This window comes from Bos grunniens, chromosome 25 (genome assembly GCF_055505025.1).
Source record: "Bos grunniens cultivar Pamir isolate PY7600 chromosome 25, Bosgru_T2T1.0, whole genome shotgun sequence".
In the NCBI taxonomy this organism is placed as follows: domain Eukaryota; kingdom Metazoa; phylum Chordata; class Mammalia; order Artiodactyla; family Bovidae; genus Bos; species Bos grunniens.
In genome coordinates, this window is record NC_141189.1 from 33,358,223 (window position 1) to 33,380,653 (window position 22,431).

The 22,431-nt window shown below is 50.5% G+C and overlaps 1 protein-coding gene across 10 annotated transcripts in view; it reads right to left on the reverse strand.

The window, feature by feature from the left end:
• LOC147345432 (MHC class II transactivator-like) overlaps positions 1 to 22,431 on the reverse strand; it is a 59,480-nt gene that overhangs the window by 29,202 nt on the left and 7,847 nt on the right. Inside the window, exons 1-2 of one of the 10 annotated variants that reach the window (XM_086375758.1) lie at positions 15,861 to 15,931; positions 15,202 to 15,260 (exon numbers count right to left, since the gene is read on the reverse strand). The exons of 3 other annotated variants lie outside the window; for them this stretch is intronic. Coding sequence is in view for 3 of the 7 variants with exons in the window: in XM_086375754.1 (XP_086231880.1) it covers positions 16,542 to 16,680 (139 nt within the window). In the remaining 4 variants the exon portion in view is untranslated. Of the gene's footprint in view, positions 1 to 15,201; positions 15,261 to 15,860; positions 16,049 to 16,541; positions 16,740 to 17,522; positions 17,732 to 22,431 lie in introns of those variants that run through there. 6 more of the 10 variants (XM_086375756.1, XM_086375761.1, XM_086375754.1 and 3 more) reach the window with 6 other exon arrangements.

Below are 22,431 nucleotides of genomic sequence, written 5' to 3' on the forward strand. Positions count from 1 at the left end.
TGACAGTGAATTTCACTCACTCAGATACACCAGGACATCAGTTCAAGATCTTTAACATAATTACATCCACAAAAACCTTTTTTATTCCAAATAAGGTAGGACTCAATGCTCTAGGGGTTTTATGTTGACATATCTTTGAGTTGGAGGGGGAGGTCCAACATTCAACCCACTATACTTGGGATGCAGATACATGCTGGAAAGAATCAAAAGAAGCTTCCTGGAGGAGGTGAGAAGAGCAATGGCCAGAAGATTCAAGATAGGCTTCCAAGTGCCCAGCCTGGGCCAGAAGAAAATGGAATTGAAATGGGAGGATCGTGAGAAAACACACACATGCAACTCACCACCACCACCCAGGTGCTCTTTTTCCTTTCACTCATCAACAGCTCTCATGTCTGAAGGGTCTCAACACAGACCCGGATATCACAGAGAATGAACTTTCCAGTCCAGAAAGACACCCTGGCCAGGGCTGACTGTTTATAATGGGTTGGGTGGGGGCGGCAGGAACCCAAACATAGCAGGCTTGCGTTAATGACCCAGCCAACCATGACTAGAAGAAGTGGAACTGAAAGATGGGGCCACTAACTCTCTTTTCTCAGAGCAGGACAAAGGCTGGGAGGTGGGGCGAAGGTCTTTACTTCTCCCAACAAGTCCTGGGAGCCAACCAAGCAATCTACTGTGCTCTCCAGGATGGTGAGAGAAGAGCTCTCTGCCCCAAATCTTGCCTGCTGCCCTGCTCCAATTTTCAGTCTGCAGAACAGCCTACATTATAGCTAGCCATCTGCCTCTTTCTCCAGACAGTGAGATCTGGTAACAACAGATCCAGACTAACCCCAGCAATTCCATGAATAAAATGTGTGACTTTAGTCAAGTCACTCGTATTCTGAGTTCTCCCACAAGGACTGCCAGGGACCTTCAGGCTCAATCTCCTTCATCCTACAGAGGAGAAGATGAAACCCTGAGACGGGCTGTGCCTTGCACAAGGCCCTAGAGTCTGCTGGTGGTGGGGGGCCCACACCTAGAGTAAGACTCCCAGTCCACACTCTTCCCTGCCAATCAAAATGTATCTGGTCAACTAAGCACCCCCATCTATCTAGGCTCAGGAATAGGGACCACGTCCTATTACAGACGGGCAAAGGAGGGAAATGCAGAGGGGAGGAGCCTAAAGAAGCCCAGCTTATTGACAGGCTCAGCTGCAAACACTGGACACCAAATGTGGTCCAATACCAGGGAAATACACTGACAGCAGAGAAAGAAGGCAAATCCTTTGAGCTTTGGAATCAAACTGCCCGATTCTCAAATCATTCTTACCTACCAACTCACCATAACCTGGAAAGTTCATTTTTTAGATCTCTTGGAGCCTTAGTTTCCTCATTTTTATTTTTAGGCCATGTTCGCAGCTTGCGGTATCTTAGTTTCCTGCATGTGCATGCTCAGTCACTCAGTTGTGTCCAACTCTGCGATCCATGGATTGTAGCCCAACAAGCTCCTCTTTCCATGGGCTTTTTCAGGCAAGAACACTGGAGTGGGGTGCCATTTTCTCCTCCAGGGGATGTTCCTGACCCAGGGATTGAACTAGAATCTCCTGCATTGGCAGGGGTATTCTTTACCACTGAGCCATGTGGAAGCCCCTTAGTTCCCTGACCAGGGAAAAGATCCAGGCCCCCTGCAGTGGGAGCATGGAGTCCTAATCATTGGACCATCAAGGAATTCCCTCAGTTTCCTTGTCTGTAAAGTGGTAGTCCATGGACACAGGACTGGGAAAGGTCAGTTTTCATTCCAATCCCAAAGAAAGGCAATGCCAAAGAATGCTCAGACTACCACACAATTGCACTCATCTCACACGCTAGTAAAGTAATGCTCAAAATTCTCCAAGCCATGCTTCAGCAATACATGAACCTTGAACTTCTGATGTTCAAGCTGGTTTTAGAAAAGGCAGAGGAACCAGAGACCAAATTGCCAACATCCGCTGGATCATGGAAAAAGCAAGAGAGTTCCAGAAAAACATCTATTTCTGCTTTATTGACTATGCCAAAGCCTTTGACTGTGTGGATCACAATAAACTGTGGAAAATTCTGAAAGAGATGGGAATGCCAGACCACCTAATCTGCCTCTTGAGAAATTTGTATGCAGGTCAGGAAGCAACAGTTAGAACTGGACATGGAACAACAGACTGGTTCCAGATAGGAAAAGGAGTACGTCAAGGCTGTATATTGTCACCCTGTTTATTTAACTTATATGCAGAGTACATCATGAGAAATGCTGGACTGGAAGAAGCACAAGCTGGAATCAAGATTGCCGAGAGAAATATCAATAACCTCAGATATGCAGATGACACCACCCTTATGGCAGAAAGTGAAGAGGAACTCAAAAGCCTCTTGATGAAAGTGAAAGAGGAGAGTGAAAAAGTTGGCTTAAAGCTCAACATTCAGAAAACGAAGATCATGGCATCTGGTCCCATCACTTCATGGGAAATAGATGGGGAAACAGTGGAAACGGTGTCAGACTTTATTTTTCTGGGCTCCAAAATCACTGCAGATGGTGACTGTAGCCATGAAATTAAAAGACGCTTACTCCTTGGAAGGAAAGTTATGACCAACCTAGATAGCATATTCAAAAGCAGAGACATTACTTTGCCAACAAAGGATCATCTAGTCAAGGCTATGGTTTTTCCCGTGGTCATGTATGGATGTGAGAGTCGGACTGTGAAGAAGGCTGAGCGCCGAAGAATTGATGCTTTTGAACTGTGGTGCTAGAGAAGACTCTTAAGAGTCCCTTGGACTGCAAGGAGATCCAACCAGTCCATTCTGAAGGAGATCAGCCCTGGGATTTCTTTGGAAGGAATGATGCTAAAGCTGAAACTCCAGTACTTTGGCAACCTCATGTGAAGAGTTGACTCGTTGGAAAAGACTCTGATGCTGGGAGGGATTGGGGGAAGGAGGAGAAGGGGACGACAGAGGATGAGATGGCTGGATGGCATCACCGACTCGATGGACATGAGTTTGGGTAAACTCCAGGAGTTGGTGATGGACAGGGAGGCCTGGTGTGCTGCGATTCATGGGGTCGCCAAGAGTCGCACACGACTGAGCAATCTGATCTGATCTGATCTGATCTGATAGGGATTAGGTGCATTAATTCATGTAGAGCCCTTAGGAAGGTGATTGTCACTTAGTAAGTGCTTAAGGAATGAAAGCATAGCCACACACAGAGAGCACAATATGGGAGAGGGCTATGATTATTGTTAATTCATCTCTTACCTCTGCAAGAATCACTGCAGATGGTAACTGCAGCCATGAAATTAAAAGATGCTTGCTCCTTGGAAGAAAAGTTATGACCAACCTAGACAGCATATTAAAAAGCAGAGACATTACTTTTCCAACAAAGGTCCGTCTAGTCAAAGCTATGGTTTTTCCACTAGTTATGTATGGATGTGAGAGTTGGACTACAAAGAAAGTTGAGCACTGAAGAATTGATGCTTTAGAACTGTGGTGTTGGAGAAGACTCTTGAGAGTCCCTTAGACTGCAAGGAGATCCAACCAGTCCATCCTAAAGGAAATCAGTCTTGAATATTCATTGGAAGGACAGATGCTGAAGCTGAAGCTCCAATCCTTTGGCCACCTGATGCAAAGAACAGACTCCTCAGAAAAGACCCTGATCCTGGGAAAGATTGAAGGCAGGAGGAGAAGGGGATGACAGAGGATGAGATGGTTGGATGGCATCACCAACTCAATGGACACGAGTTTGAGTAAACTCTGGGAGTTGGTGATGGACAGGGAGGCCTGGCGTGCTGCAGTCCATGGGGTTACAAAGAGTCAGGCACAACTGAGCAACTGAACTGAACTGAACCTCTGCAAGATTTTTAAGGAGATCCTTTCTCTTTCATTCCTACCTTACGACATTGTGAAGCCAAGATTCCTGCTCTTTTGCATAAGGGGATCCCACAGCCTCCACAGGAGCAAGTAAGCCCTAGAATCAGCAGTGCCACCTGGGATATCTGCTCTCAGACATCCCGAACATACATGTCATCACCTCCCTGCATCTCCGAGACAAAGCCCACACCGTACATGCTTCCTCTTGAATAGACAAGGATTTGCAGCTCGCCACAGACGTCTGCCCCCAATCTGAATTCACCAAGAGCCCTAGGGAGGAGGCAGCTAGAGTATTATGCCCATTTGACCAAGGAGGATCCTCACTGAAATGGCCTAAGGTCATCTGGTTGGAGAACTTGACTTTGAATCCTGGCTGGGAGACCTTAGGAAAGTGACTTAACCTGAGTATCAGCTTTCCCACACTGGACTGGGAAAATAATACTTATTTTGTGGGACCATCAAAAGGCCAGGAAGGGCTCTGTGTGGTACACCAGGCACACCAAAGGCCACGGTAAAAGGAAGCCCAATCTACTGGGAGCCTGAGACTCCAGGCTTTCACTTTAGAGCTCCCCACAGTGCCATACTGCATCCCATTCATGCCGAAATCAACTTGGCCTGGGACCTGCTGGTGTTCCCACAACCATGTTTCCTGTGTCTCTATATGCTTAGGAAGCACTTCAGAGGCTCCTAACTGGGTTCTTTCCTCCCTGTGCAATTCCAGAGAGGCCTGGAGGCAGAGGGCCCTGACCAGCCCACTGCAAGGGAGAGAGTCGCCTACAGATGCCCAGCACAGGCCAAACCTCCAGGCGAGGGAGCCTGTGAGTGCAGGAACCTTCCATCTAGCTCACCTATCCCCCATGCTCCAACCCCTTTGGAGGCAACCCCTCTCCATCAAAGGAAAGATGGCACACAGCTAGAATTCATTGGTGCCTCTGAGTGCCGGGCATTGAATGACATGTTTATAGGTATTATCCTGTTTAGCTGAACTCACACAGTAGTCATGTCTTCCCATTTCTCAGATGAAGAAACAGGATCAAAGAAAAGACCAATGAACTGGGACCTGAAGCAGCTGCCTGGCTCCAAGTCTCAGCTTCTTCCAGGCTCTTGGCAAAACCCACCCCTGGCCACACTGGGGAGGTGCCTTAGCCTGGTGGTGCACTGAAGCGTGGGTGGCAAGACGATTTCTCCTTTTGAGAAGCTGTTGGGGGCGCAGCTGAGGAGTGAGCTGTGCCTTTTTGGTAAAAGGGCAGTATTTTTAGAAGGTCCTCTTTGGACCCGCCCTTCCCCTTGGGCCACCACCATCTACATCCAATTTGAGAAAAAGTTCCTAATCCTTTTGCCACCAAAAGTCCCTTTGGGGGTTTGTTTCCATCTCCACTTCACATGACACCACAGATTTTGAAAGAACGTACACACATAAATGGTTTTTGAAATAAAGCTTCATTTCCCTCTCCCCCGGAGGGAAATCAAGCATTACCAAATGTTCTAGCTCAGATGTTGATAATCAGTTTTTACAGTTCTGTGCTCTGTCTTGGCTGGGGAGAGTCCTTTTTTGTCTCGGGGTGGTGCTAGATGTGCTCTGTTTATTATCTTGTATCAAGTGTCACACCAGCTCTGGGAGATTGGTGTTATTGTACACATCATACAGATGGTGACAATGAGGTTAGGCTCAGTTATCAATTGCTTTCTTCCCAGAGAAGGGGGTATATCCTTGAGGATCTGAGGAGACACTGAGAGTCAGGAGGGGACTTCTTTGGTACTCCAAAGTTTTCAGCATTGCTCTGCACTATGATGAAAGAGCATGAGAAGAAATACTTCCCTACTTGTTGACTGTGAGCTCCTCCCAAGGAAGAAGTGGAAAATCTCTGAACTGTGTGTCCAGAGACACAGGTTTGAGTTCCAATTCTGCCTTTGATCTTGAATTCCTTTCTCTACCCATCTGAGCCTTAGTTTCGCCAGCTGGGTGTGGAAGCCCACTCAGACGAGGCATTTAGGGGCTCTAGATCCCTCATTGCTTATCAGCTTTCCTCCCTGACTTTCCCCCAAACCCCCCTAACACCACTCTGCCCCCCAACTTCATGATAAGTTTCTTCCGGATGCCACTTTGTGGCGGGAAGCCAGGAGCCCAGGGTTCCTTATCTACCACAAGCAACACCCAGTCAGCATCTTAGTGGATCAAACACGTTCCTCTTTTCCTCTTGCACCCTGCAGGCCCCCAGATAAATTCGACAAGACACCTTGCACTTTTTTCCTCTCCAAATCAATAATTTACTGAGCATCTCCTACAAGAAAGTCACTAGGCTCAGTTCTCTGAGGGCCTTAGAGAGGTTTAAAACACAACCCCTGCCAAGAAGCTTGCAGTATAGGCCTGGATGGTATTTTAGAAAAGAGACGAAATGTGAGGATGATGGTACAGTGGTTAAGGGTGCAAGCTCTGGGTTCAAACTCTAGTTCCACGCTAACTGGGTGGCCTCAGGTAAGTTACTCAGCCTCTCTGAGTTGTGGAATCTATTGCTCTTAGGTCGCACGGTGTCGACCTCATTAGACTGCTATTCGTGCGTGCGTGTGTACACTGTTGTTCAGTCGTGTCTGACTCTGCAACCCTGTGGATGTAGCCCCGCCAGGCTCCTCTGTCCATGGGAGTCTCCAGGCAAGAATACTGGAGTGGGTTGCCATGCCCTCCTCCACGGGATTTTCCCGACCCAGGGATTGAACCCACGTCTCCTGTGGCTCCTGCATTGCAGGAAGATTCTTTACCGATGAGCCACCGGGGAAGCCCTCATTAGGCTGCTGCGACTTGCCTAAAGTGACATATTCAAGAAGTATTACTAAGATGTAAGCTCCAACGTGGAAGCAGCAAGGTGTCACTTGCCACCATACAAGTGACAAAACTAGAAAACTGAACAATGCCAAGGGGTTGGTGGGAGTGGATGTTTGTGGAGCCACCTGCAGAACATCCTGGCACCCCTTAGAATACCTATGGGTGCAGAGATCCTACAGTTCAGCGATTCAGTTCTTGGATATACACCAAAGAAATGCCCGCACAACTCCGTGAGGACACCCATCAGAAGTTGCCCACTGCCGGTACTGTTTGCAGTGACCAGGAGTTGGAGGCCACCTGGGTGTCCGTTGCTAGGGGAAGGATGGTACCAAGTAGCTGCTGCAATCTGCAGGGGATGATGCTGTGATTAGAAGCCACAGTCCAAATGCACACGGAGGCGGATCTTAATAACACAGCACAGAGTGGAAACGTACGAAGCAGAGTAGCTCTGATGACCCTGTTCTAGATGTACAGTAACATACAGGTGCAGAAAAAAGAAAAAGCAACACGTATTTTAAAGCACACGCCAACGAAAGGATACTCCTCGAGTGCATTAGAGTGGGTTCCCAGAAAAAGGAAAGAGTAATGGGGAAAAGGGAAGTTAAATAAGAGAGATGCCTCGTGTGGAGCAAAGACCAGACTGTACTGCAAAGTGAGATGTGCAGTTAACTCAAGATTGGAAAAGGCTCCTGAAGCGTAAGAGACACAAAACCAAACCAAAGATTACGGAAGCTACTTGGTGTGGGGTATGTCTGTGGCTCACCAAACAGGGCCTGACACCCATAGATGTTCAAATAAAGGAAGAAACCTGCACTCTTGCCACCCTGTAGACTGCCAGGGATGGGTGGATGGTGGCCCAGGAGCCCCAAGTCCTGGGAGAGGGGATGAGAAAGTGAAGGACTTGGAGATGAACAGGGAAAAGTGGGCACCGTCGGTAGAGGAGGAAGCCGCAGCCCTCTGGCCCCCGAAATGAGACAGAGAGGACTTCCAGAAACTGCTGGTGTCAAGACTTTCACTTCCCGGAGGGGCTTGACGGGGTCACAAGAGACAGAGCAGAAACTAAGGTGCGTGGCAGTGATGAGGAACAATGGGGCTGGAAGGCAGCTGAGGCTTCTTGTCACTTCTCCTCCAGGCAGGGAGACTGGAAGGTGTGTGTGTGTGTGTGTGAGCGAGTGTGCGTGCACGCACACTGTGTGAGCATGTCATAGCAGCCAACAGGCCAGACAAGCAGAGGTCTGGAAATACTGTAATTGGTTGGATTCTGTGCCTGACTGAAACTGCAGGCTTCTCTGTGCCAAAGGGCGCTTGGCTTGCAGTATGGATTCAAAATGAGGGGTGAGGGATTTTCCTCGTGGTCCAGTGGCTGAGACTCCATGCTGCCAATGCAGGGGGCCTGGATTCGATCCCTGGTCAGGGAACTGGATCCCGCAAGCTGCATCTGAAAGAGCCTGCATGCTGTAACCAAGACCCGGAGCAGCCAAATAAATAAACAATTTCTCTTTTTTAAATGAAGGGTGCGTTAGGCCTATAGACCTAGGTATTTTGTTTCCTGAGACAATTCGTGTGTGTATGTGTATTGTTGCTGTTATTGTTCAGTCACTAAGTTGTGTCCAACTCTTTGTGACCCCATAGACTGTAACTCACCAAGCACCTCTGTCCATGGGATTCTCCAGGCAAGAATACTGGAGTAGGTAGCCATTTCTTGCTCCAGGGATCTTTCCAGATCAGGAGTGGAACCCATGTCTCCTGCTTGGCAGGCATATTCTTTACCACTAAGCCACTACAGACGTGTGTATGTATATGTGTGTCTTAATCACCATCGCAAAGTCTCCATAGAGAGCACACAATTAACTGTTGCCAAAGTCCCCATCACTTTCCATTGCATTCTGCTGGGTCCTGTTTGGCGCAGTGATGACCCCTCAGGCATTTGAGTTGGCTTGGAGGCCTCCTAAGGTCTCTTCTCTCTCTGATCTGCTGGAAAGATGATGGCTTGGGATGGATGGGTGACTGGGAGAGGCAGGACTGGATTCTATCCTGCCCCATAGGGGCAGGATGCACAGGACGGTGTCTTCCAACAGAAAGGCTTGGAGGGGACTGGCCCTGAGTGCCCAAACTGGCCAGTTCCATAAAGGAAGGAGCAGGAAGCCTGGGGGTTGTAGTGTCTGGGTGCTGGGGGTGTTCCTTCAGCTCTGGTGCCAGCTCCAGCTGAAAAAGGATTAGGAAATAAGCTGTCTGGAGGACACAGGGCACCAAGAGCTATTCTCCACTGGACTCACTTCACTGGAGGGTCACTTCACCCTCCTCAAGGATCTTGGTGGCTCCAGAGGCTGAAGCCCCACCCCCCACCCCAGCCTCTCTGTGCCGAGACCAGCCTGTGCCAGGATACAGGGGTCTCGGAGCAGGAATGCTGGAAGTGGAAGCAAGATTGGCTCTGCTCCTGGCCACAGCGCTTCTCAGCAGTTGGAGGGAGCACAGAGGAAGTGAGCTGGTGCAGCCATGGAGACAGCCTAGACAGACAGCATCCACACAGGGAGTCATGACTGAGATCGCCGTCCTGCTCTGCATCTGACAGACTCTGTGACCCTAGGCAAGCCCCTTTCCCTCTCTGGTCCCCAGCTGCCTCGTCTATTAAATAAGAACATCGTGCTAGAACGTCCGTGCATGCTCAGTCGCTTCGGTCGTGTCCGACTCTTTGTGACCCCGTGGACTGTAGCCCGCCAGGCTCCTCTGTCCATGGGATTCTCCAGGCAAGAATACTAGAGTAGGTTGCCGTGCCCTCCTCCAGGGAATCTTCTCCACCCAGGGATCGAACTCCTGTCTCACCCCCCTGAGACAACTTGGCTCTGCTTTTCCCCACGTAGGGCTTGGAAATCCCCCAGAAGACTCCACAGAGACTACCTCTGAACCCTTGAGCAAGCCACCTATCTTTCCTGGACACCCTGGAGGACACCCACTTCATCACAACTTGGAAAATCTTGGAACTCGAACAAGACAAGCCCCGCTGATGTGTGCGACTGTAAATGGCACAGTTATTGGGGTCGAGAGGCCCGGGGCAGGGGGAGGCAAAGGGGGAAGGAGGAGAAAGCTTGAGAGCTACAGCCAGGGGAGGAGGGGGACTCCATGCTTGTCCAGAACACCAGCCTCCCCCACCTCCGCGTGGCCTTTCCTCTGCATGCCCCAACCTTCCCAGCTACGGTCAGTGACCCCAAAAGGAGTCCAACAAGCTGTTCCTGGAAGAAAATCTGAGCCGGGTGCTGGGGTGGGGAGGGGAACGAATAGCCCCGTGGCTGCAGTGAGCAACGCCAGGCTCCCAACTCCAGTCCTAACCCCCAACTTGACCTACATGTGCTAAGTCGCTTCAGTCGTGTCCGACTCTTTGAGACCCTGTGGACTGTAGCCCCACCAGTCTCCTCTGTCCATGGGATTCTCCAGGCCAGAATACTGAAGTGGGTTGCTATGCCCTCCTCCAGGGAATCTTCCTGACCCAGAGATCAAACCTGCGCCTCTTACATCTCCTGCATTGGCAGGTGGGTTCTTTACCTCTAGCGCCACCTGGGAAGCCCAGCACGGCACCTAAGCAGCAGCAGATGCTTTGCTGGGTGTTGGAGACTCCAAGAGAAACACATTACTCACCAACCCTGGCTGCCAGTCTCTGACGACAGCTGGCAAGCTGGGCTGTGAATCGAAATTGCCTGAAGCAGGTGCTAAACACACAACAGCTCATATCTCATCCACGGAATCTGGGGTGGGGTCCGGAAATCTATAATTTTAAAGAGCGCCACTCTTGGGCATCCCTTCCCCCAAGACACACACCCTTGCCTTGCAGTGACTGAAAACTAAGATAGGCCTTATTTCCAAGGCAGCCTGAGTTTACACTTGCTGAGAAGTTTACACTGGCCAAGTTTACACTTGCCTTTCAGTTTGCATGGCTGTGAAGAAAGCTGAGTGCCGAAGAACTGATGCTTTTGAACTGTGGTGTTGGAGAAGACTCTTGAGAGTCCCTTGGACTGCAAGGAGATCCAACCAGTTTATTCTGAAGGAGATCAGCCCTGGGATTTCTTTGGAAGGAATGATGCTAAAGCTGAAACTCCAGTACTTTGGCCACCTCGTGTGAAGAGTTGACTCATTGGAAAAGACTCTGATGCTGGGAGGGATTGGGGGCAGGAGGAGAAGGGGACGACAGAGGATGAGACGGCTGGATGGCATCACTGACTCAACTGACGTGAGTGTGAGTGAACTCCGGGAGCTGGAAATGGACAGGGAGGCCTGGCGTGCTGCGATTCATGGGGTTGCAGAGTTGGATACGACTGAGCGACTGAACTGAACTGATGGGTTTTCCTTCCTCCATGGGGAACTTCCAGACTCTGCATTTCTATAACCTTTCTACTTCTTTCCAGCTGGAAACCCTGGAATCAGATTGGTCCCCAATTCCTACATATTTCCTTCCAAATTCCCTCAGCACAGCCCCTTGACCTAGTACCCCACCCACTCCCAGCCTAGATTGTTACAAGAGTTACTAGGTCTTTCTACTAACCCAAAGTCTCCCAAACTTCAAGCATTCACCTGCCTCCTTTACACTTTTTGGGTCATATCTGCATACCACCTGTTGTATAATTTACCTAAGCATTTTCCTTAAATCAACATAAAAAAATCCCAAACATTTATTTGAAAAGAAAATTTTCTGGAATTGAAAGTAGCAATGCAAATGGATAGGTGCATGCAAAAGTTTGCAGCAACACTAGTCACAAAAGACAAAAGATGGAAACGACTCAAGTGTCCATTGACAGTGAATGGATAAGGAAAATGGCCACACACTGGAATAGTATGCAGCCAGAACAAGGAATGAAGTTCTGACACATGCTACAAAAGGGCTGAAACTTGAAGATGTTATGCTAAGGGAAAAAAGCCAGACATAAAACAAATATTGTATTAATATAATTCCACTTATATGAGGCACTGGAGTAGTCGAATTCATAGAAACAAAAAGTAGAATGGTGGGGACTTGCCTAGCAGTCCAGTGGTTAAGAATCCACCTTGCAAGGCAGGGGTTCAGGTTCAATCCCTGGATCAGGAACTAAGATCTGACTAAGCCCGTGGGCATCAACTATGGAGTTCGAGTGCTTTGGAGCCTGTACGCCACGACTAAGACTCGACACAGACAAATAAATATTTTTTTAAAAAAACATAGAAGGGTTACCAGGGGCTGGGGGCAAGGGGAGAATAGGGAGTTAGTGCTTAATGGGGACAGAGTTTCAGTTTGGATCACAAAAAAGCTTGGGAGATGGATGGTGGTGATGGCGGCACAACATTATGAATGTGCTTTATGCCAATGAATTGTACACTTCAAAATGATTTTCTTGGTAAATTTTATGTTTAAAAAAGAAGAAAACTTTCTATCGCTATCTTGCATGAAAAACAAAAAGCAAAACCACTATCTCACTTGCCATTGAAAACAAAAATTATCAAATTAATGTCAGCTGCCCTTCCACTTTGTTAAAAAGAAACATTAGTATTAGACTGCTGCTAACATGCCTACTCAGGCTTCCGTGGTGGCTCAGATGGTAAAGAATCCACCTGCAATGCGGGAGACCTGGGTTCGATCCCTGGGTTGGGAAGATCCCCTGGAGGAAGGCATGGCAACCCACTCGAGTGTTCTTGCCTGGAGAATCCCCATGGACAAAGGAGCCTGGCGGGCTACAGTCCATGGGGTCGCAAAGAGTCGGACACGACTGAACAACTAAGCACAGCACAGCAACGTGCCTACCCACAGAAAAGGAGGATTAAAAGAGGAACAGAAAAGCTCCGATGTCTTTCCTATGAGAACCAGTGTCAATCAAGACCTCTCTTGAGAACTGCCTTTGGATCACGGATCACCTGCAGATTCCCTGGTGGTTCAGCGGTAAAGAATCTGCCTGCCAATACAGGAGACGCAGGTTTGATCCCTAAGCTGGGAAGATCCCCTGGAGAAGGAAATGACAACCCACTCCAGTATTCTTGACTGGGAAATTCCATGGACAGAGGAGCCTGGTGGGCTACAGTCCGTGGGGTCGCAAAAGAGTCGGACACAACTTAGTGAGTAAACAACAATGGATCACATGTGTGTCAGAGCCTGTGGAGACACAGGGGGCGTGAGCCCATAATGACCGCTCAGATCTCTCTATACAATCCTGCTAGAATCTGTGAGGGTTACACCGGCACGTGTGTATTCAAAGTGCTCTTGTGCAAGGCAGGAAATCATGAGGAAAGCACTCATATCTTATATCCATCTTGTAGGTACTTCTTGGAAGGGGAAGTCACTTACCCAGGGGGACTGATGCCAAGTCTGAGACCCAAGTTTGTGAGCTTCACCCTCTTCCTCAGGCCACCCGATCACCCAAGACTGACCGCTGGCCTTGGAGCAGGGCCCCTGTGCTAACTTTCTGATTCTACTCTTCACAAGGTACTAGATGCCAGGTCCCTGCCATCAGACTTTGCTGTATCAACAAGCCTCCCTCTGACTTTCCAGGCCCCGCCCTGCATTTGTGGAGGCTCACGCCTTTGCCCAGGTACCGGATGTGGTCTCAGGGGACCTGGATTCAGATTCTGAGTCTGTTAACAACTTGGCTATGGGGTCTTTGACAAAACTCCTTGGGAAGTCCCTAGAGGTTTGTAACATGGAGAAGGTACAGCGGTTGGACCACATTAGTGCCTTTCAACGAATGTGTGACCTCTGGACCCCTGAGATAGGAGACACACACACACACACCACACACACACACACACACACACACCACACACACACACACACACACACACACCACACACACACACACACACACACACACCACACACACACACACCACACACACACACACACACACACCATAAGACCTCTGGAGCCCTGAGATAGGAGATACACACACACACACACCATATGACCTCTGACCCCAAGATAGGAGACACACACACACACACCACACACACACACACCGTAAGACCTCTGACCCCCTGAGATAGGAGACACACACACACACACACACCACACACACACACACACACAAACACACCGTATGACCTCTGGACCCCTGAGATAGGAGACACACACACACAAACACCACACACACACACACACACAAACACACCGTATGACCTCTGGACCCCTGAGATAGGAGACACACACACACACACACCACACACACACACACACACAAACACACCGTATGACCTCTGGACCCCTGAGATAGGAGACACACAAACACCACACACACACACACACACACAAACACACCGTATGACCTCTGGACCCCTGAGATAGGAGACACACACACACACACACCACACACACACACACACACACAAACACACCGTATGACCTCTGGACCCCTGAGATAGGAGACACACACACACAAACACCACACACACACACACCATAAGACCTCTGGACCCCTGAGATAGGAGACACACACACACCACACACACACACACACATACACACACACACACATCATACACACACCATATGACCTCTGGACCCCTGAGATAGGAGACACACACACACACACACCATATGATCTCTGGACCCCTGAGATAGGAGACAAACACACACACACACACACACACACACCCCACACCCACACCCACACCCACACACACCCCATATGACCTCTGGACCCCTGAGATAGGAGACACACACACACACACCCCATATGATCTCTGGACCCCTGAGATAGGAGACACACCCACACACACCCCATATGATCTCTGGACCCCTGAGATAGGAGACACACAAACACACACACATACACACATACCATAGGACCTCTAGACCTCTGAGATAGGAAACACACACATGCGCCCCCCCCCCCCCCCGCCCCGCCCCCGACATCTAAGATAGGAAACACACACACACACCCATAGCCGGCTAAGCTGCTATTGGGAGCCCCAGGGCAGACCCAGCCAATGGGATCTGGGGGCGTGGCCTGGGAACCCACTTCTAAACAGCTTCCCCCACCCTCTCCGCCCTCCTGCCGCGGGTGATTCCCCCGTATGGGAAGCCTCGGAGCCCCTGGCTCAGTTGTCTTTGAGGACCCTTCCCTCCATATTTTGGGACCTTGGAGACCAGGTCCTTGCCTAAGGCAGACTGGTAGAAAATGGTTTTCTGGGGTCTCATCTTTTCTTCCTTCATCTCCACCGGTCCTCAAGCAAGAAGCACTCATTTCTTTAGCCTTCTGACTGGCTGGGAATGGCATTTCTTTGGGAGGAGCGAGGAGGAGAGCGGGGAGGGGGAGAGCGGGGAGGCATATCCCTGTAAGACTTCTTGCGAAATTTAGGAACACCTGGCTGCAACTGGACGTAGGGCCCTTCAATCGCCTCCCATGTGTCACCTAGGGTGGAGACAGAGGCTGCGGGACTCAAGGGAAAACCGCAGGTATTAAGGGTTCCAGACAGAGCTAGGCGTGGTGGGAGCCCCACCCCAATCCCTCTCTTGGGTGCTCTTAGTTTCTCGCCTTAGAGGACGTGGCTTAGGACCCCAACTTGCCATAGAGATGCCAACGGTCAAGCACAGTCCGGGAATGCCTCTGCCCCCAAAGATGCTAAAAGAGAAGTGAGGATCCCTTCAATCCGCTGGTTAAAGGTCTCCTCATAGACCCCCGCCCCCCCACCCCAGCACTGGGGACCCCACTAAGAGGACCGGGTACCCAGATTCCAGAGTCAGAGTGGGAACGTGACTCAGGAGGGAAACTGAGGCTCAGACAAATGCAGCCCGGGTCCTAGGTCTCGGGGTGGAAGGGAAGCCTGTGATTCCCTCCTCGCGCTCCCGCGCGCATCTTCAGATTCCAGGACGCTCAGCCAGTGTGGCTACCCAGCGTCTGGCCGCCCCGCTAGCCTGCTCTGCGCGCCTCTTCTCTGTCCCCGTGTCTCTGCAGACGCTGCCCTTCCCGCCCGCTCTCCCCGCCGCCGCTCCTGGGCCCCGGTAAGCTGGCCAAAGCAGCCCAGCTCCGGGGTCTCCACTCCCATTTCCTGTGTGGAATCCTTCCAGGGATGCCGGAGACAAGGGGTTTTCTGGGTGTGCACTCTGCACGTTTACAGTCCCCGGCTTCCAGCCTTGCTGTGTGACCTCGGGCAAGTAGCTACCAGTCTTTGAACTCTATTCCTAGCCCCACCTCGGGGGCCGCAGAGGGGCCTTGGGTTACCTGCCATTGTTTCCCGCGACTCCTGCGCACGCTGCCTTCTGCTTCTCCCTCCTGCCAGCTCTGCGGTTGAAGGAGGGCGAGGGCGGGATGGGCCGTTGCCGGGCCACCTCCCTTCCACCCCTTCGGGCCCCCCCCACCCCGCCTCCGCCCCCCCTGTGGCTGCCTTTTTTCTCTTTCACTTTCTCTCTGCCGCAAAGGGCTTGAGCCACCCAAGCTGGGGAGTAAGCAGACACCCAAGCCGCCCCGGCTGCACCCACCACGTGCTTTCTCAGAAGCACCTAGTCTGCCGCTCACCAGAGCTCCAATCAGCCCCTAAAAATAGCCAGTGCTCCCTTGCCGGGAGGTAGCCTGCCCTTAGGCATTTGAAACACAAGCCCTGATTAGGAGGAAGCTGGCCCTCCCTTTCTTTCCACTTCAGCCCCACCTTGAAACTGACAAGCCATTCCTGCAGGGCACAGGGACTCGCTAGCCCAGCCACTCACTCCAGAGCAGCCGGCTGCCCTGGGAGGCAGAGAAAATTACTCAGGTCAATTCAGCCCTGGCAACCTTGATTCCCCCCGCCCCCACCACCACCACCACACCTCCTGACAGCTTTCTTGCCTCCCTTCTTCCACACCCCTGCTCCATCCACCCTGAGGCCTTGGAGAGGTCACTTCCCTTCCCAGGACTGGATTTCCTCACCTGGAATTGAGGGGGAAGCCTTCAAGGTGACTTCTGACCTCTCTCTCTCCTTAGAAAATTCTCCCTGCCCCAAGCTCCCGCTGCTACCCTCAGAGCCGGCAAACGTCATCAGTCTGCAGGTTCGGAGGAGGCCGAGCATTTATTTCAGCAGCATCTGACCAAAGACTTCTCACACTCTCAACCACCCAACAAAGGCAACACCAATAATATTGGGTTCCTGTGTGGATCTTCAGATATTAAAATAAACTGGGCGCTGTGCTAGAACCTTGGATTGCTCACCTTGGTCTTGGAATAAAAGTTTCCCCCAATCCCATTTAACAGCCCAGACTCAGTACAGGCTGGGGACCCTATGTCACTCGACACCCAGGCAGGCAGCGCAGCTGGGGTTCAAACCTGCGTGCTGCTTTCAGAGCTGATACCAGATGTCTGTACACTGTTGTCTCTCACCGTCTGTCCCCTGTCCCCCACTTATTCCACAAAGCGCCAGTTGGAAATGGGGGAGAGGGTAGCATCGGGCCAGGTGCCTGGCTACTCCCCACCAGGCTCAATGTCTAGACTAATGGGCTGACTCTGGCTTTGGTGTCCCTGCTTCCTGGGGATGGGGTGGGTCTGGCAGGGGTTCCACCCTTCAAGGGCACCCCTCAGTGTTTACCTGGCAGAGAGAGGACCTTGCGGTTGGCAGAGCCTGGCCATCAACACTGAGAGCTAACGACACGCCCCCTGGAAGTCATCCCTTTAGTACCCTTCAGGCTGATCAAGTTCTCTTACATTCCAGACACCTGAGTGAAACTGCAGGTCCCTCAGTGGAAGGAAACGGCAAACCACCTCACTTCTTCCAAAAGCCCCAGCAGGCCAAAGACCCCTTTCTGCCATCCTCACCCCCCTAGTTCAGAGCAGTGTCTCCTTTTTTTGGGGATGGCGGGATGTCACCCTAAATTAAGAAGCATTTTCAGCCCCAACATCCCCCACCCGCCTTTTTACCTTGGGGCTCTGGCAGGTAGGACCCGGCAGGGCGTGGAGCCAGGCAACGCATGGTGTGGGAAACACAAGGAGGCAGCAACTTCCGGACTCTGGCAGCCCCTCCTGGTGCCCTCAGCTTGCCCAGTGAGGTCTTCAGGTGCCCAATTCAGGAGCAGGCAGCCTCATCTCTGGCCAGTCTCCCTACACCTGGTCAGGAGCCCGCCAAGACTAAGCAAACATGCAAAAGAAGCAAGTAAGGGACCAGCGGAAAATTCTCCCCTTACCAGGTGATCAGTGCTGCCAGATTTCTCTTACTAGGCATGCTCTAATTTGCCCACGCTCCCTTAAACACTCCCTGTGTTTTATTTCGGTTCCTTGTTGTGTACCAAATGGGGTGATGACCAGGAAAGATAGTGAGTTGACTGTTGGAGTGTCTTCAACACAGTCATTCTAAAACGGTGTTCACCACAGTGGAACCACGCTGGTGCAGTTGCCAATATATGCCATCTTCTGTAGGGTGGCGCTAGGGCCAGAGCCTCACAGATGCCTCAAGATAAGCTGAAAGCCCCTGCTGAGTTCTGCAGACTCCCTGGATTCCATTGCCATCCCCCATCCCACTTACACAACAAACTGCCCTGAGTTTCCCCAGAGAAAGAGTCCTCCACTCATCATTCTTATTCCAAGACGTTGGATTAAAATATAAATTACATATTAGAAAGTGTTACCCCAAATATGATATACTTAGACACACATAGTTTGGGGTACCAGATAAATGCAGCAGAGAGACTGTCACAGGAGAAAGTTAGTGCCTTTTCAAGGTTCTGCCCAGGCTTCTGGAAGCCTCCAGAAGAAAGTCTCAGTCTGGGGGCTAATGAACTTTTAACGCCTCTTCTAATGCATCATCAACCCATCTCACAGAGAGCAGCCCCCAGCTTCAAGCCATCAGTAGAGAGCAGTGTCTGGCCAGAATGCCCTCCTGTTTCATAGTTACCTTCTGCGTGTGGCATTCTTTTTCATTTATGTTGGACATAAACTTTCCTTGGGAAATAAAATTGAATGAAAAACGTGACGGAGAAAGGCAATGGCACCCCACTCCAGTACTCTTGCCTGGAAAAGCCCATGGACAGAGGAGCCTGGTGGGCTGCAGTCCATGGGGTCGCAAAGAGTTGGATACGACTGGGCGACTTCACTTTGACTTTTCACTTTCATGCATTGGAGAAGGAAATGGCAACCCACCCTAGTGTTCTTGCCTGGAGAATCCCAGGGACGGGGGAGCCTGGTGGGCTGCCGTCTATGGGGTCACACAGAGTTGGACATGACTAGAGCGATTTAGCAGCAGCAGCAGAAAAATGTGAGTAGTTTGAAAACAACCAAAAAACCCTAACCTGTCAAGCTAATAGTAGTGTGCGTGTGTGCTAAGTCGCTTCGGTCATGTCCGACTCTGTGCGACCCCGTGGACTGTAGCCCACCAGGCTCCTCTGTCCATGGGATTCTCCAGGCAAGAAGACTGAAGTCGGTCGCCGTGCCCTCCTCCAGGGGATCTTCCCGACCCCAGGATGGAACCTGCGTCGCTTATGTCTCCTGCGCATTGGCAGGTGGGTTCTTCACCACTCACACCACCTGGGAAGGCCGACAGTATTGCAGAGGGTACAGAACGATCATGAGGTTGGTACCGAAATGAATGACGTTTCGGAAACAATGACTTTGGAGCCTCAAGCATTTTTATGGAAAGAACACTGAATTGGGAATTTGCAGCCCTGTGGTTCAGCCCCCACGGTTACTAGCTGATGGGTCACCTCAGACCCCTCACTTCCGTTGTGTGGGCCTCAGTTTCTCCGTGTGTGAAGCGAGGGCAATGATGCCTATATTTGTATAGGGATTATTTTCGAGGCAGTTTCTGCTTTCAGAAGTTCCGAGAGGGGAAGTAGGCAGACACGTGAGACTGCTGAGAGTCAATGTGAAACAGTCTTGTTCTGTTAGGCTAATAAAACAGACACGATGAGTATGAGACATCCCAAGAAGTCTCAATTTCCTGTGACCTGGCACACCAGGCCATTCCATGAGGACACCTTCTGTCCTCAGAGGGAGCTGGCTCTGACGGCTGTGGCCACGGCAGCTCTGAACCAGCTTCGTGGCCCGGCCAAGCTTGGAATGAGAGTCCCCCGGACCCGGGGTGCGCCTGTATGGATGCTGTCATTTCTCACCTGGACTACCTGCTACCTGGTCTCTCCATGTCCTCCTTCACCTGCCCCCACCCCAGACCCATGCTCTATAAGACCCGAATCTGATCACGCCTGTGTCCACACAGGTTTCTGAGCCGGGAGGGTGACACATGCCAGCCTGCGTTTTGACTGATGGCAGATGCCATCAATTGGTACCAGGAGGGCCTCGAGTACGGAGCCAGGAGAGGAGCGCTGTGGAACCTCACCAGGTGCTGAGGGGGGTCCAAATTCTAGCAGAGGCAGTGGAGATGAGGAGATGGTGCGCTGAGATGAAGTGACAAGCATCCAGGACTGAGTGGGCAGGCCTAGGAGGGGGCCGAAGGGTTAAGCCAACGACGGGGTCTCTCCCTATTAGAACTTCTAGCATACCTGCTGAAGCTCCTCTTCAAAACTCCCCCAGAGGCGGTGACCACTCATTCTCTTGAGCCCAGGATAAAACCAATTCCCGCTAGACTAGGGAGCCCTCTCAGAACTTGCCCCAGGCACCTGAATTTCTTTGTCTCAAGTCAGAATTCAGCATGACAAAGCTATAGACTGAAGCACTGTTCCAGGTACCAGTCTGGGGTCCCCAGCCAAGCACAGAGGAGAGGAGATGAGGGGACTTGATCTTGCAGGTAGGATTAGCATCACAGAGAGCTTGCCATCCCCTGTGGCAATCTCTCCAAACAGATCTTGCTCAGTCCTACCTGCTTCAGTTCAGTTCAGTTCAGTTCAGTCACTCAGTCGTGTCCAACTCTTTGCGACCCCATGAATCGCAGCACGCCAGGCCTCCCTGTATCAACTCCCGGAGTTCACTCAAACTCATGTCCATCGAGTTGGTGATGCCATCCAGCCATCTCATCCTCTGTCGTCCCCTTCTCCTCCTGCCCCCAATCCCTCCCAGCATCAGAGTCTTTTCCAATGAGTCAACTCTTCGCATGAGGTGGCCAAAGTACTGGAGTTTCAGCTTATCTCTGCTCAAGCAGGGTCCCCATCCCACCCCTCGTAGGACCACCCTCCTGCCTCCTCCTGTCGGACTGCATTTTGGTCATCCTTCGAGGCCCACTGTGGTCAGCCTTCCAGCTAACAATAATCTTCTGCTTTCCTCTTTTTAACAAACTTGCAGCCATGGATTTGGCAATACATCATGAACTTCCTATTTCCTGAGTATGGCCCCCGCTGCCTCTGACGAAGTCATAAAGTCCTTAATGTCTGTCTTACTGTGTTTCCCAAAGAAAGGCAATGCCAAAGAATGCTCAAACTACCGCACAATTGCACTCATCTCACACGCTAGTAAAGTAATGCTCAAAATTCTCCAAGCCAGGCTTCAGCAATACGTGAACCGTGAACTTCCAGATGTTCAAGCTGGTTTTAGAAAAGGCAGAGGAACCAGAGACCAAATTGCCAACATCTGCTGGATCATCAAAAAAGCAAGAGAGTTCCAGAAAAACATCTATTTCTGCTTTATTGACTATGCCAAAGCCTTTGACTGTGTGGATCACAATAAACTGTGGAAAATTCTGAAAGAGATGGGAATACCAGACCACCTAACCTGCCTCTTGAGAAACCTATATGCAGTTCAGGAAGCAACAGTTAGAACTGGACATGGAACAACAGACTGGTTCCAAATAGGAAAAGGAGTATGTCAAGGCTATATATTGTCACCCTGCTTATTTAACTTCTATGCAGAGTACATCATGAGAAACGCTGGGCTGGAAGAAGCACAAGCTGGAATCAAGATTGCTGGGAGAAATATCAATAACCTCAGATATGCAGATGACACCATCCTTATGGCAGAAAATGAAGAGAAACTAAAAAGTCTATTGATGAAGGTGAAAGAGGAGAGTGAAAAAGTTGGCTTAAAGCTCAACATTCAGAAAACGAAGATCATGGCATCTGGTCCTATCACTTCATGGGAAATAGATGGGGAAACAGTGGAAACAGTGTCAGACTTTCTTTTTTTGGGCTCCAAAATCACTGCAGATGGTGACTGCAGCCATGAAATCAAAAGATGCTTACTCCTTGGAAGAAAAGTTATGACCAACCTAGATAGCACATTCAAAAGCAGATAAATTACTTTGCCAACAAAGGTCCATCTAGTCAAGGCTATGGTTTTTCCAGTGGTCATGTATGGATGTGAGAGTTGGACTGTGAAGAAAGCTGAGTGCCGAAGAATTGATGCTTTTGAACTGTGGTGTTGGAGAAGACTCTTGAGAGTCCCTTGGACTGCGAGGAGATCCAACCAGTCCATTCTGCAGGAGATCAGCCCTGGGATTTCTTTGGAGGGAATGATGCTGAAGCTGAAACTCCAGTACTTTAGCCACCTCATGTGAAGAGTTGACTCATTGGAAAAGACTCTGATGCTGGGAGGGATTGGGGGCAAGAGGAGAAGGGGACGACAGAGGATGAGATGGCTGGATGGCATCACTGACTCGATGGACGTAAGTCTGAGTGAACTCCGGGAGTTGGTAATGGACAGGGAGGCCTGGCGTGCTGCGATTCATGGAGTCGCAAAGAGTCAGACACGACTGAGTGACTGAACTGAACTGAACTGAATATGTTTGACTTTCTTTTTGAAAAGGATGCCAAGATTGTTTGAGTGAATGGTTGGCGTTTAAATTTGATTAAGGCAGACAACCTCTAAATGGATGGAGAGTCCTCCTGTACTAGGTTGTAAGTATCGTTTCTTACCCTTTTTGGTGACCTGCCTCATTTCTAGCAGATGCTAA